General features: G+C 38.6%; 2 protein-coding genes across 2 annotated transcripts; one reads left to right on the top strand and one right to left on the bottom strand.

Annotated features, from left to right (window-relative positions):
* The first annotated feature begins 415 nt into the window (after positions 1-415).
* On the top strand, positions 416-1,293 carry LOC132627141 (uncharacterized). The gene has a single exon (XM_060342299.1). The coding sequence runs from the start codon at positions 470-472 to the stop codon at positions 995-997; it is 528 nt and encodes a 175-aa protein (XP_060198282.1). The 5' UTR covers positions 416-469; the 3' UTR covers positions 998-1,293.
* A 9,396-nt stretch (positions 1,294-10,689) lies between these two features.
* On the bottom strand, positions 10,690-11,602 carry LOC132628885 (uncharacterized). The gene is made up of 2 exons (XM_060344639.1): positions 11,057-11,602; positions 10,690-10,911 (listed from the first exon to the last, which is right to left on the bottom strand). Exons 1-2 carry the CDS (start codon positions 11,600-11,602, stop codon positions 10,690-10,692), a joined length of 768 nt encoding a protein of 255 aa, XP_060200622.1.
* Between the last annotated feature and the right edge of the window lie 1,999 nt (positions 11,603-13,601).

Here is a 13,601-nt window from a genome sequence, read left to right as displayed (position 1 = left end):
ATATATATATATGATATAAAATACTCCCTCCATTCCGTTGAAGAATGAAAAAAATACCACATCAGTGAAAAATGAGATGAGTGGTCTGCATATATAGACTTGGACAATCCTTGCTTTTGGGGTTAAGTTAAACCCACGATTCATTCTTTTCACATTCCAATTTATGTAATGATGATATTTGATTTGTAGCTATAAATTATTTCATTAAGATAAAATAAAAAGTTTACAATTATATTACTGAAATAGACTAAAAAGGAAAGTAGACATAAATTGGGATAGATAGAGTTATATTGTTAAGCCTATATTTTCTATGCGCGACATGCAGTTCTTTGAAATGACAAAACAAGGGTCCACCACGCCCCACTCGTTACGCCTTTGATCATGAAATCAGTCTTTATATTCTTCACTATATAATAATACACCCGCCCAAGACTGGTATTGGAAGGAAAAAAAAATACAACCGTAAGTAATGGAAATTGAAGCGGATGAATCATTTAAGAAGGCTGGAGCTATTCCATTTAAATGGGAAATCCGACCCGGTGTACCCAAGCTCCAATATTCACAGCCATCAACATCACCACTGTCGCACGACATTCCAGAAACCCCACGTAAGCTGAGACCTCCACCAGCAGCTAGTTTCAGTTTCCAACCACCAAATCCGGAGCCCCGAACCCGATCTTTCCGGTCAGCTCCACGGGCACGCTCCGAAAGGCACTATCTGCTGACCCGACCCTCTATGGGAGTTGTTGCATCAGATGGTTGCTTCCCCTCGAACACGAAGAAGAAGAAGAAGAAGAGGAGCAAGAAGACTGGACCCGAACCCGAATCCGAACCTGATTATATGTCGGATCTTGAGACGGTTTCTAGATGGTCTGTGTCGACCCGAAAGTCTGTTTCTCCATTTCGTGACTCACTTTCGTCTTCGTTTTCGTCACATGAGTCGTCGCCTAGACAACCTGTGAGTGATGCTGATTGGCTTGGCTTTGCTCTCTTTTAGAACATCACACTATTTTTGTTGCTCTTTTGGGTCTATATTTCCTTAGTAAATGTAGTACTTAGTAGTTTACTGTATAAGGATATGAGGGACTTTTAGTCCACAGTGAAATGGAATCGGTTATGATTCAATTGACGTGGAGAATAAGTAGGGAGCGCGAGAAGTAGCTGTTTATGCCTTCAAATACAAAATGAGGGTAGCATAATCCAGTGAATCAATCACTTCCTTTTGTTTTCATTTGAATATGTACGACGTACACACAGTTGGAGAAAAAAAAATTCATACTTGAGTTTGTTACATATCCAGTAACACACAACAAATTACCTTTAAATTCTTGTGTTGTTTTCACTTTTCAGCGTGCTATCTATCTTATTTCTATTTAGTACTATGTCATAAGAGATCATTTATACTGACATGCAATGTGGGCATACGAGGATGAAATGATCATAAGATTATCTAGTGAATATATTTTTATGACAAATATTTGGTTCATTGGACTAAGAGTATAATATACAGGGTAGGATATAGAAAATTATGTATTTGATTTAAGTTTGATACACTTTTATTTTTAAATTTTAACATTAGCTTTGTCAAAAGACTTTTGGAAAAGGACAAATATGTTATTTTGTTATTTTATCACGTGATTAGTAATCGCGTGATTGTTATCTCACATATAGTGTGATATAAAAATAATACTACAGTTAGGGAATAAACAAGTCAGGGATTATCCCCGGATTGCTATTCTCACAAAACACTTTTATAAAAAACGCTTTGAATAAGAAGCAATTCTCAAAATAAGCTCATTCTGACAGCTTGATCAAACATGTTCATCCTGCTACCATCTTAGCCCGGCATGTTTAACAATGAATTGCCACAAAGAAGAATATGTAAAAAAGAACCATGCGAATACTTCACCAATCTTCTTTTGGTGTGAATTGTTCATCATTGCCACGGAGAAAAATGGAAAGAGAAAAAAGTTCTTCCAAAAATAAGAATAATAATTTGGAATAATTTAAAATTTCAAAAATAGTGGTTGTGGATATTGTCTGGCTCCTCCGCAATTAAAGGCATCCTAACTTAATTCCTCATGCTCCTCAATGATTTTATTGGCTGAATGGCATGCCAAAGCAATTGTACTACCCACATTATTGCAATTGCAAAGTCAATATAAGCGACTTTAAATTTTATAGCTAGTCATAGTTTTTAGGACTGTGCAGCTCAATATTTAGTCATTAGTCATGAGGACTACAGAATCCAGCCCACGCAAACCCCCTCCCCCCCCCCCCCCCCCCCACCCCACAGCCCCACTTTTTTTTCTTTTTTTGTAACGAATATTTGAAAACAGGAATTTGGTTATCCTAAATTTTTAGAGATAAATATAGTTTTGGTTCGTCCATTATACAAAGTAGTAATTCTTTTCTCTCTTGGTTCCTTTTATGACTTTAGACAGGTAGCTTCAATCTGATTGAGCTTCCATATTTGGACTAATCTTAAACTGGACTAGCACGTTTACCCCCAACTTAAAGATTTGGCTTATCCAGAGGGGTAAATTTACCTTATAGAATTCTTTTCTTTTAAGCAAATAGTATGTTCACTAGATGTATCTTTACAAATGTTACTATTTCGCCTAAAAGAGTTGAGGACGAAGACATGCAAATATTAGATTATCGAGCTAAATTGTCAAGATTAGCCAACTTGGTTTATTATTTGGCGTAGTTTGCAATATTCGATAAACATTGAATCAATGTAAGTGAGCAAATTGTATATTTCTAAAATTTTCCCATATAAAAAGTGGATTATAGAGGAGCGGCCATAACCTTAGAGCACGTTTGGCAAAATTATTTTTGCAAATTGTGTCCTACACAATTTACCTTTTTTTTTTTTTTTTTTTTTTTTTTAATAAATTTCAATGAGGCTTTGTTTATATCGTGAAACTGTGCACGTTCCCCCCCCCCCCCCCCCCCCTCCCTTTCTCCTTCATCGGCCTCGTCCTCCATCTGCAACTTCATCTTCCCTAAACCCTTTCTTTTTTCCAAAAATTTGGTACTCCATCTACTTTGTGGAATCCCTTCGAAGTAGTTTCTTCGTCATATTGTTATCAACAAATATATCTTGAGGTGTTAATATTGTGAATCGACGAAGATTTGGGCAAAATTAAACTAGGGTTTATGTAAAATACAAGAGAGAGGAGAGAAAGTTTTTAGGAGCTTTTCGTCTTTTCATTCTCTGAAAAACTAACTTGTCCCAAGTGAAATAGGCCCGGGTTATATGTATACTGGGCCAAAGTAAAAGATACAAGGAAAATAAAGATACAAGGAAAAATCTGTACAATGAAAATGGGCCTAACTAATAAATAAATGGCAGCCTAAATGCCCACTGCTATGTACACGTCAGCCAACTGAGAAGAAGTAGGAACATGATGTAGGGATATAAGGTCATCAACTAACTTTGTACGAATGAAGTGGCAGTCCACTTCGATGTGCTTGGTCCGTTCATGAAATACCGAGTTTTTAACAATGTGAAGAGCAGCAGAATTGTCACAAAAAACAGGTACATGTGCTGAAAGAGTGAGGCCAAGATCACCTAACAACCTAACCAGCCAGACAAGTTCAGCAACGACTTTACTCATAGCCCGATATTCAGCCTCAGCAGATGATAGTGAAACAACAACCTGCTTTTTCGACTTCCAGCTAATAAGGCTACCTCCCAAAGAGACACAAAAACCAGAAACAGATCGCCGCGACTCGGGGCAAGAAGCCCAGTCACTGTCACAGTAAGCTTGCAAGGAAAAATCAGGGGAATTGTTGAGAAACACCCCCATGTCGTGGGTGCCCTTCAAGTGCCTCAAAACATGTAAAGTAGCAGACATGTGAGGGACACGAGGAGTCTTCAAAAATTGACTCAAATATTGTACAACAAAGCAGAGATCAGGTCGTGTATGGGTGAGAAAATTGAGTTTGCCAATCAAACTCCTATAGGACTCGGGTTTAGGCAAGATATCCCCACTATCAGACCTTAGCTTAACACATAGTTCAAGAGGAGAAACAACACTAGAGACATCAGTGCAACCAAATTCAGTAATAAGATCAAAAACAATTTTCTTTTGATGGAGCAGAACTTCTGAAGGGTGATACAGGATTTCAATACCCAAAAAATAGTTGAGAAACCCCAGATATTTTATTCGGAATTAAGCATCCAAAAATTGCTTAAGTTCTGAAATCTCACTAGAATCATTACCAGTCAAAATTATGTCATCTACATACATCGCAAGAAAAACAGTAGTAGAATCTGTGTGCTTGATGAAAAGTGAATAGTCATTGAGGGAATGAGAATATCCCCTTGAATAAAGGGCTTGAGATAGCTTGGCATACCACTGTCTTGAGGCCTGTCGCAGCCCATACAAGGACTTTTGAAGTTTGCAAACTAAAAGGGGAGCAAACTGATCAGACTTAGGATAGTCAACAGAAAGACCAGGGGGAAGCTTCGTATATACCTGATGTGTCGCGGATTTGTGGCACATTCGACGCCTTTTTACTATGAATTTTGGTTGTTTTCAAGTAAGTCTGGTTCTCGTTAATATGTTTTGTTGTGTTTTAGGAAAACAATAGCCCAAAAGCAAAAAGCAAAAAGCAAAGAACAAAAGAAAAATTGGCCAGAAATGAAGAATCGACGGTCCGTCGATCAGCCGACGAACCGTCCTTTGAAGCGTCGATAAGCTCGATTTTCCAGTGATGACAAAGTTGAAGACGACAAAGGACGGAGGCATCGACGAAGCGTCGAACTGATCAACGGTTCGTCGTTTGTGTCGTCAAGCAGGATCTTTCAACAAAAGGAGAAAAAGACGAAATACTCGACGGAGCGTCGAACTGGTCGACGACACCGTCGAATGGGACACATTACTGAAGGTACAAAGGACGGAGAAATCGACGGATCGTCGAACGATCGACGATCCGTCGATCTTGCTATCGGGGGAACTTTTGTCAGTTTCTGCTGTGCGTTTTTGGAGCCTATTTAAAGAACATTTTAGGTTTTTCTTTGCAGCCAGATTTTATTGTAACCACTTAAAAAGTTCCTTTGGTGGGTGAGCATTGAATACTCCCCTTTTGGAGCTTAGTGAAGACAACAAGATTCCATTTTCCATCATCTTTATTAAACTTTGTAAGCTTTATGTCTCATTTATTGCTTCCTACTTTTGCGACCATAATGTGTGAGTAGTTTCTTTAATCAAAGTTGTGGAACCAAATGATGGGTGCTATGTAATGGGTATCTAACATTGTATATATATATATATATATAATGGGTTGTGTTGTGTTTTATTATTTCTCGTATTCATTGTTCTATAAGTGGTTGCAAACACTTGTTCATGCACAAACCCTAGTTTATTTGGAAAGATGAACTAGGGTGTGATTTGAAATAATATAACAAGGACTCGGGGCGCTAACCCTCGTTTAATGAACTCGCTTAGGGATAAGATGAGTTCTACTTGACATAGTTAATCAACCTTATTTATAACTTTTCTGCATTTGGGAAAATCATGAAAAGAAATACTTTCTAACTATTGGAAAATATTAGAAAGTGTATTAGAGATTAAGTGCATACATAACCTCGAATCATTAGAAATATATCATATTGACACCCATAGCATAACATCTAATCATCGCGGGGACACAACTTTGGTTCTCAAAATCTAAAACAAATTCTAAACACTTCAAAATAGCTGTTCCAAACCAAATCTCTTTTTAAAACATTCGAAATAGAATTAAAGCCTTTAAAGAATAGTATCACATACAATTAGTACCCTTTTCTCTCCATATTCCCTGTGGGATTCGACCCCAACCTTGTTCGGGTTACTATATTTGACAACGTCCGCTTTACGCCGTTAATAGGTGTAATTTGAGCGTATCAATACCTCTTCATCTAAGTCACCATGGAGAAAGGCATTGTTGACATCTAATTGGAATAGAGACCAACCCTTTTTAACAGCAAATGCAACCAAACACCTAACAGTGCACATTTTGACAACAGGGGAAGAAGTTTCATTAAAGTCAACACCCTCAACCTGAGTATCACCTCTCACTACTAGCCTAGCTTTATACCTCTCCACAGACCTATCAGCCTTGTATTTGATCTTATACACCTATTTACACCCAATAGGTTTCTTCCCCTTAGGCAGCTGAACAAGTGACCAAGTCTTATTGGCTTCTAGAGCCTCAAATTCCTTTTTCATAGCTTCCTGCCAAGCAGGGCTGGCAGTAGCCTGAGTATAAGAGTGAGGCTCAACATCAAGTGAATGAGTAGCAGAAAGGGAAGTAGAACTAGAGCCACTGAGGGAAGGTGGAAGTTGAACTACAAAAACTGAGAGATGGGAAGGTAAAGCATGAGATCTAGCACTCTTTCGAACATTAGGAACTGAAACAGTAGGGGAAGGGACTAAAGTAGGTGGAGCAGGAGCTACAAGTGGAATGTTGGGGGGTTGCTAAAATAGGTGAAGCAGGAGCTGCAGGTGGAATATTGGAAGGAGTTGGTGATGAAACAGGAACTGGATCATTAGCAAAGGGAAAGGATTGATGAGAAGTGGAAGAGGAAGCAGGAAGTGTGTAAGGGAAAATAGACTCATAGAAAATTACATCCCTAGACACCAAGAAAGACTTAGTAGACAAGTTGTACAATTTGAAACCTTTCTTACCAAAGGGATAACCAATGAACACACAAGGCAAAGCTCTTGGATCAAATTTAGCCCTATCACACTTAGGGACAGTATTGTAACAGAGGCAACCAAAAGGTTTCAGATGTGAATAAGAGGGCAAGGTGGCATAAAGTTGTTCGAAAGGAGTTTTATGATTAAGAACAGTGGAGGGAAATCTATTTATAAGGTAAGTTGCTGTGAGGATGCAATCACCCTAAAATTTTGTGGGTAGTTTGGATTGAAATAACAGTGCTCTGGCTGTCTCAAGTAAATGCCTATGGTTTCTCTCCGCTACACCATTTTTTTGGGGTGTATGAGAACAACTAGTTTGATGGATAATGCCATGATTTGAAAAATATTGTATGGCAGTGTTGGACAACCCAATTTCCAAGGCATTGTCACTTCTTATAGTCTTAACAATTTGCTTGAATTGTGTTTGGATCATGGCTATGAAAGCTTTTAGTAAAGTGAAGGCATTACTTTTAGAGTTCATTAAATGTGTCCAAGTAGCTCTACTATAATCATCCACAATGGTAAGAAAATACCTAGCACCAGAGTATGTTGGAGTATGGTAAGGGCCCCATGTATCAACATGGGTAAGGTCAAACAAGGAACTAAAAGTAGAAATGCTAGGAGAAAAAGGCAGCCTGCTCTGTCTTGCTAAAGGACATACAGGACAAATGAAAAGACTGTCTAGGAGATAAGACACCAGAAATAGAGGAAATGGATTTCATTTTTGTAAAAGGTATGAGGCCCAGTCTATGATGCCAAAGCACATCATTTTTATTCACAATATTCGTATTTATATGCTTCACATCAATACAGGGAATTATAGGAACAGAATGTAAAGCACTTCTAGTAGGTGCAGCTATGCTAGAAACAAGCTTTGTACTAATAGAAGAATGATGCACATTATCAGAAAAAACAGGGGAGGAATTAGAAGGAGTAGGCAGGAGATTCTTATCCTGAAGAAGCTTATAGAGTCCTTGGTCCAATTTACCAAGAGCCAGAATCTTCCTCATGGAAAGGTCCTGGATAAGAATACAAGAGACAGAAGTGAATAAAACCATGCAATGAAATTGCAGAATAAGTTTGTGCACAGAGACCAAATTATACTGAAATTAGGAAATATATAATACATGATGAAGTACTAAGGAAGGGAATAGGGTAATAGAACCAATAGAATTAACCTTTGCCTTGTACCCATTAGGCAAGGTCACCAAATAAGGGACAGGAAGGGGAGTAAGATTAGAAAGGATGGTTTTGTAAGATGTCATGTGATCAGTGGCTCCACTATCTACAATCCAAACATTCTTACTAACACTAGACAACAAGCATGTATGAGAATCACTATTATAACCAGGCATAGAAAAAGTACCAAAGGAGACAGTACTACCAACAAAATTTGCAGATCCCATCACAGTGGCAGGTGTAGACACGTAATTTTGACCCTCCCCGAGTTGTTTTACACGTAATTTAGTGATTTTGTTATGGAAATAAAAAAATATAAAACAAAAATAGAGTCGTAGTTAAGATAAAGAGAAAATTTTCAAATAATATTTTTTCTTTTAACCGGATTTAAATGTATAAGTTTTATTTTTTTCTTAGTCTAAAATTAGGTGGCTAAAATACTTATTAGTGTATTCAGATTTCTATTAAAACAAAATAAATAAATAATAATAATAAAAGGAGGACCAACCAAAAAGTCCCACCTCATAAGATTCTTTCCAACAAACTAATTTCTCCCACTCTATTTTACAATGCACTTTTCATACACCTCACATATACACCACACAAAAAGACAAAATAGAAAATCAGATTTTTAATGGGAGGGAACACGTGACATAGGAGGCAAATTTTATTTGTGGACCTCATAATTTAGCACATGCACCCTTTATAAAAATAACAACAAAAGAAAAAACATTTTTGCTTTACATTATAAAATCCATCTGCACCATTCCAAGGCCCATGGGCCCAAAAAACCTTTTCATTATTTTTCAAACCCTACATGTTATAAATTGGACAGAACCCTAGAAAAGAGGGGGGATATACTCAGCCGCCATTTCCATACTAGACACCTAAAATCAGCCGCATGAAACTTTTGGATCTTGATTTTTGCTAAACTTAGCTGTAACACACTAATCATCCTAGAGCCTACATCATCGTCAACAATAAACCCTACACCATAACACCTAAGAATCAGCCTAAACACACCATAATAGCATCGCTCAAACACCGCCATTTTTGCTAGTTTCTCTTGGTTCCAGTGAAGTCTTGTTCGAGGTTGTCGGCGAATCTTCCGGTTCATGGTCTCTTTTAGTTGATGAATTTCAGAGGTGTTGATGTCAAGTTCCTTGGCATAAAGGTGCAATCTTTACTTTGTTCTTGATTAATACATGAATTTCTATATTCTACGTTGTGAAATGAATTAAAAGCTCTTACTGAGTTTTGCTATAAATGGTTACGTTAATTGTTTTTGTCTAGTTGCATGCTTACGGATGATATTTAACTAGGGCCAAGAATATGTATTTACTTCTTATGTGTATTGACCTGCTGATGCTAATTTGCTTTTTAATGTTAGTCCGTTTGTTTCAATGTATTTACTGTTAATGAGTAATCTAGTATAGAAAAAAAAAAGTTCTTCTAATTGGGATTAAACATGCAAATTTTGACATTTAAAGGAAGTTTGGTTTCCAGTTCTTATGTTCATGTTTGTATTGTTATTTCATTTTCGTGGTTTGCTGTAGTTAGTATCTTGATATTTGATTAAATGAGTGTAGTTCTCTAAATGTTGGCATCATATTAGTGTGATTGATTTATGACCTGATTTGTGGCTGATTTGTTTTAATTGTAATGGAATTCTCATTTTGATTTGTTATTGGATAAAGGGCGAAGACGATTAAAAATGATAAATTGGCCTTATGGTCTGTATTAAGAATAGATCAGTTTGGTCATTAGACCTTTTAATAAATTAAGCGGACCAAAAAGGGGAGGTATTTAACGTGTACGTTTTCTTCGGCCTAGATAGTGTAAGGCCCAATTAATTAATTAATTGTGAGATAAGCGAGATGGGGCGCGAATTATTTCAAACCCCGTTGTCAAGTATAAAAGAAAAGAGTGGTAAAACCAATTGTAAGGGAGCGAGATGGGTTGCGAACTTGTTTCAAAACCTGTTGTCGAAAGAGTGAAATTAATAAAATTAAGTCTCGGATTTTAGAGACAAATAATTGCCTTTAACGCTAGATGGGCTTTAGGCACGTTTCAAGACGTTTGTTTCAATTAAGAATGCGGTTACGCATCTTATTTTCGAGACGCTTAAACAACTCAAGGATGCGGTTACGCACCTTGGCCAATGTCGTTTTAATAATTAATCTTGTTTCGATTGAGAATGCGGTTACACATCTTATTTTCGAGACGCTTAAACAACTCAAGGATGCGGTTACGCATCTTGGCCAAACTCGTTTTAATAACTAATCTTGTTTAGATTGAGAATGAGGTTCCGCATCCTATTTTGAGACACTTAAAAAAGATCCGGAATGCGGTTACGCATCCGGGTTAAGACCAATAAATGTTCGCCAATAAAAAGTACGAGCAAATCAAGGATCAGATTCATAATATATCAAAAATTGATTTAAGCTAAGTATAAGTCGATAAAGCGACCGTGCTAGAACCACGGGACTCGGGGAATGCCTAACACCTTCTCCCCGGTCAACAGAATTTCTTGCCCGGTCTTCTGTTTTCGCGGACCATAATAAAAGAGTCATTTCCTTTTGATTAGGGATTCATAAGGTGGCTTGGAACACCAAAACTCAATTCCAAGTAGCGACTCTGTAAATAAAATAATCCCTTTTCAAAATCGTCACTTCAAATGGAAAAACCCTTTAATAATAAAAACATGCGCGTTTATAGCGCGGGGGCGCACAAAGGGGTGTGACAGCAGGAGATTCAGAAGTTGAACTAAGCTGGTTGCTTTGAAGGAGAGAGATGAGCTGAGAGATCTGCTCTTTAGTCAAACCAGGGATGGAGTTTTGTCCCTCTGGTACATAACAATTTTAGGGAAAACATGAAAACCTTGAGGTGGAACATGAAAAGTACTAAAGTCCCCATTAGCAGTTGCAGCCATGTTCTTTCCATTGAGCTTATAGTGAGCTGGATAGCCATGGAGCTTATAACACTTGTCAATCAGATGACCTGGTTTCTTACAGTATCTACAAAAAAGACTTGCTTTGGACTGGTCAAAATCAATTATTTGATTATATTATGGTGCAGGAGGCCTAGGTGGCCTAGGATTCATATGCAGGAGGAGGCCCCTTGGTGGTGTGTGAAGAAGAATTAAAAAAAGCAGCTTCAGGATCCATTTGATGAGTACATTGAACCTGCCTCTGATTCTCATCTTGGAGCAGTATGTTGTAAGCATCATCAAGATGAGGAAGAGGATTCATCATAAGTAGACTGCTTATAACTCCTACATATACCTCATTTAGACCCATAAGGAATTGGTAAAGTCTATCCTCCTCTTCATCCTTTTCCATACCAGTTTTAGCAGCACAAACACACGAGTTACTATGATTCTTACGCATAGTTCCTAGTTCATTCCAGGATTTCTTCAGTTTATTGAAATAGGATGCAATATCAAGAGATCTTTGCTGAGTTGAGGCCAACTCTTTCTTTAGTTCAAAGATCTTTGTGCCATTAACAGTCCCATACCTACGTTCTAATTGTTTCCAAATACTCTCAGCAGTTTCTGAGTATTGGACGCTTTTAGCAATATTTGGTGAAATGGAACTGGTCAACCATGAAATGACCATGTTGTTACACCTATCCCATTGACGTATTTTTCCAGGTGTGTCATCAGAATTAGGTTTAGGACAAGTCCCGTCTACGTAACCCAACTTGTTTTTCGCTGAAAGAGAAATTACCATTCCCCTCTTCCATCCCCCAGAACCCCACCCAGAAAGGAGTCCCGACTAAACAAGTACCCGGAATATCCGAAGAATGAACGTAAAGAGGGCCAGAAGGTTCAGGAGAATACATAGGGTTCGTCATTCTTTAACTCGTAATCTCAAATCAAAGAATCATACGAGAGCGATAGAAACAACGAAGAAAAAAAAACTATTATCAAATCCAAAAGAGATGAGGGTTAGGGTTATCAATTTTCTTCTTTGACTCGAAGAAACAAGCCTTGTTTACCAAAAATCACATAAACTTCACCAAAAACGAAGAGAAGCACCGGAAACTATCTTCGTTTCACCGGAAAATAACTCCGTTCACCGGAAAATATCAAAAAAAAAAACAACATGCCCAATGAATCCCACTACTTGGGGTCTGGGGAGGATAAAGTGTACGCAGACCTTACCCCTAACTTAGGTAGGGAGGCTGTTTCCGGAAGACCCTCGGCTCAAGAAAAAACATAGAAAAGGTCAGATACGGGCAAACAAATCAAAGCAATTTTGAAAATGAAAACAATGGAAGTATATAAGCCATTATAAACCAACAGATTCTCGCAGAAATCAAGAGACAAGAAACTATAGAGCAATATAACTACTCATAAGAAAGGATAAACGCGACTACCTACTAGCCTTCTACCCTAATATGAGTCCTCGATACCCTTCTATCTAAGGTAATGTCCTCGGTAAGCAGGAAATGCGCCATATCCTGTCTAATCACCTCTCCCCAATACTTCTTCGGCCTACCTCTACCTCTTCTGAAACCGTCGATAACCAGCCTCTCGCACCTCTGCACTGGGGCATTTGCATCTCTCCGCATCACATGCCCAAACAATCTCAGTCTCGCTTCCCACATCTTGTCTTCCACTGAGGCTACTCCAATCTTGTCTCGGATGACTTCATTCCTAATCCTATCGCTCCTAGTGTGCCTACACATCTATCACAGCATTCTCATTTCCGCCACTTTCATCTTCTGAACATGAAATTTCTTGACTGGCCAACACTCCGCCCCATACAACATAGTTGGTCTAACCACCACTTTGTAGAACTTGCCTTTAAGTTTTGGTGGCACCTTTTTGTCACGCTCCGGAGGCAAGCCTCCATTTCATCCACCTTGCACCAATACAGTGTGTGACGTCATTATCAATTTCCCCATTTCCTTGTATAATAGATCCAAGATACTTCAAACTACCTTTATTCTGTATGACCTGGGTGCCAAGCTTCACTTCTATGTTAGCCTCATGCACTATATCACTGAACTTGCACTCCAAGTACTCTGTCTTGGTCCTACTCAACTTGAACCCTTTAGACTCTAGAGTTTGTCTCCAAACCTCCAGCTTAGCATTAACTCCGCTGCGAGACTCGTCAATCGAGACTATGTCATCCGCAAATAACATACACCACGGCACCTTACCTTGAATTTTCCGTGTCAATCCATCTATCACCAAGGAAAATAAAAATGGACTAAAAGCTGATCCCTGGTGCAACCCCATCACCACTGGAAAGTGCTTTGAGTCTCCTCTTATAGTCCTTACCCTGGTCTTGGCCCCATCATACATGTCCTTGATCGCCCTAATGTACGCCACAGGTACATCTCTAGCCTCTAAGCATCTCCATAAAAGCTCTCTCGGCACTTTGTCGTATGCCTTTTCTAGGTCGATATATACCATGTGCAAGTCAATCTTCCTCTCTCTATACTGCTCCACCAGTCTCCGTACAAGGTGAATAGCTTCTGTAGTTGAGCGCCCCGACATGAATCTGAACTGGTTAACTGAGATAGACACGCCTCTCCTCACCCTCATCTCCACCACCCTTTCCCACACTTTCATAGTGTGGCTTAGCAGCTTGATCCCTCTATAGTTGTTGCAACTTTGAATGTCGCCTTTATTCTTGTACAATGGAATCGTTGTACTGCACTGCCATTCTTCGGGCATCTTAGCCGTCTTAAAGATGACATCAAATAACCGAGTCAACC

This window comes from Lycium barbarum, chromosome 2 (assembly GCF_019175385.1).
Source record: "Lycium barbarum isolate Lr01 chromosome 2, ASM1917538v2, whole genome shotgun sequence".
NCBI classification, from domain to species: domain Eukaryota; kingdom Viridiplantae; phylum Streptophyta; class Magnoliopsida; order Solanales; family Solanaceae; genus Lycium; species Lycium barbarum.
Note: the sequence above shows the minus strand (reverse complement) of the source record. Positions and strands in the feature narration are given on the sequence as shown.

Excerpts from the sequence above, each read along its gene's own strand:
- LOC132627141 (XM_060342299.1), top strand. The coding sequence starts at position 470 with ATGGAAATTGAAGCGGATGAATCATTTAAGAAGGCTGGAGCTATTCCA.
- LOC132628885 (XM_060344639.1), bottom strand. The coding sequence starts at position 11,602 with ATGGTAATTTCTCTTTCAGCGAAAAACAAGTTGGGTTACGTAGACGGG. Across the intron at positions 10,912-11,056 it reads AAGATGAGAATCAGAGGCAG|TCCAAAGCAAGTCTTTTTTG; the intron begins GTTCAATGTACT and ends GATTTTGACCAG.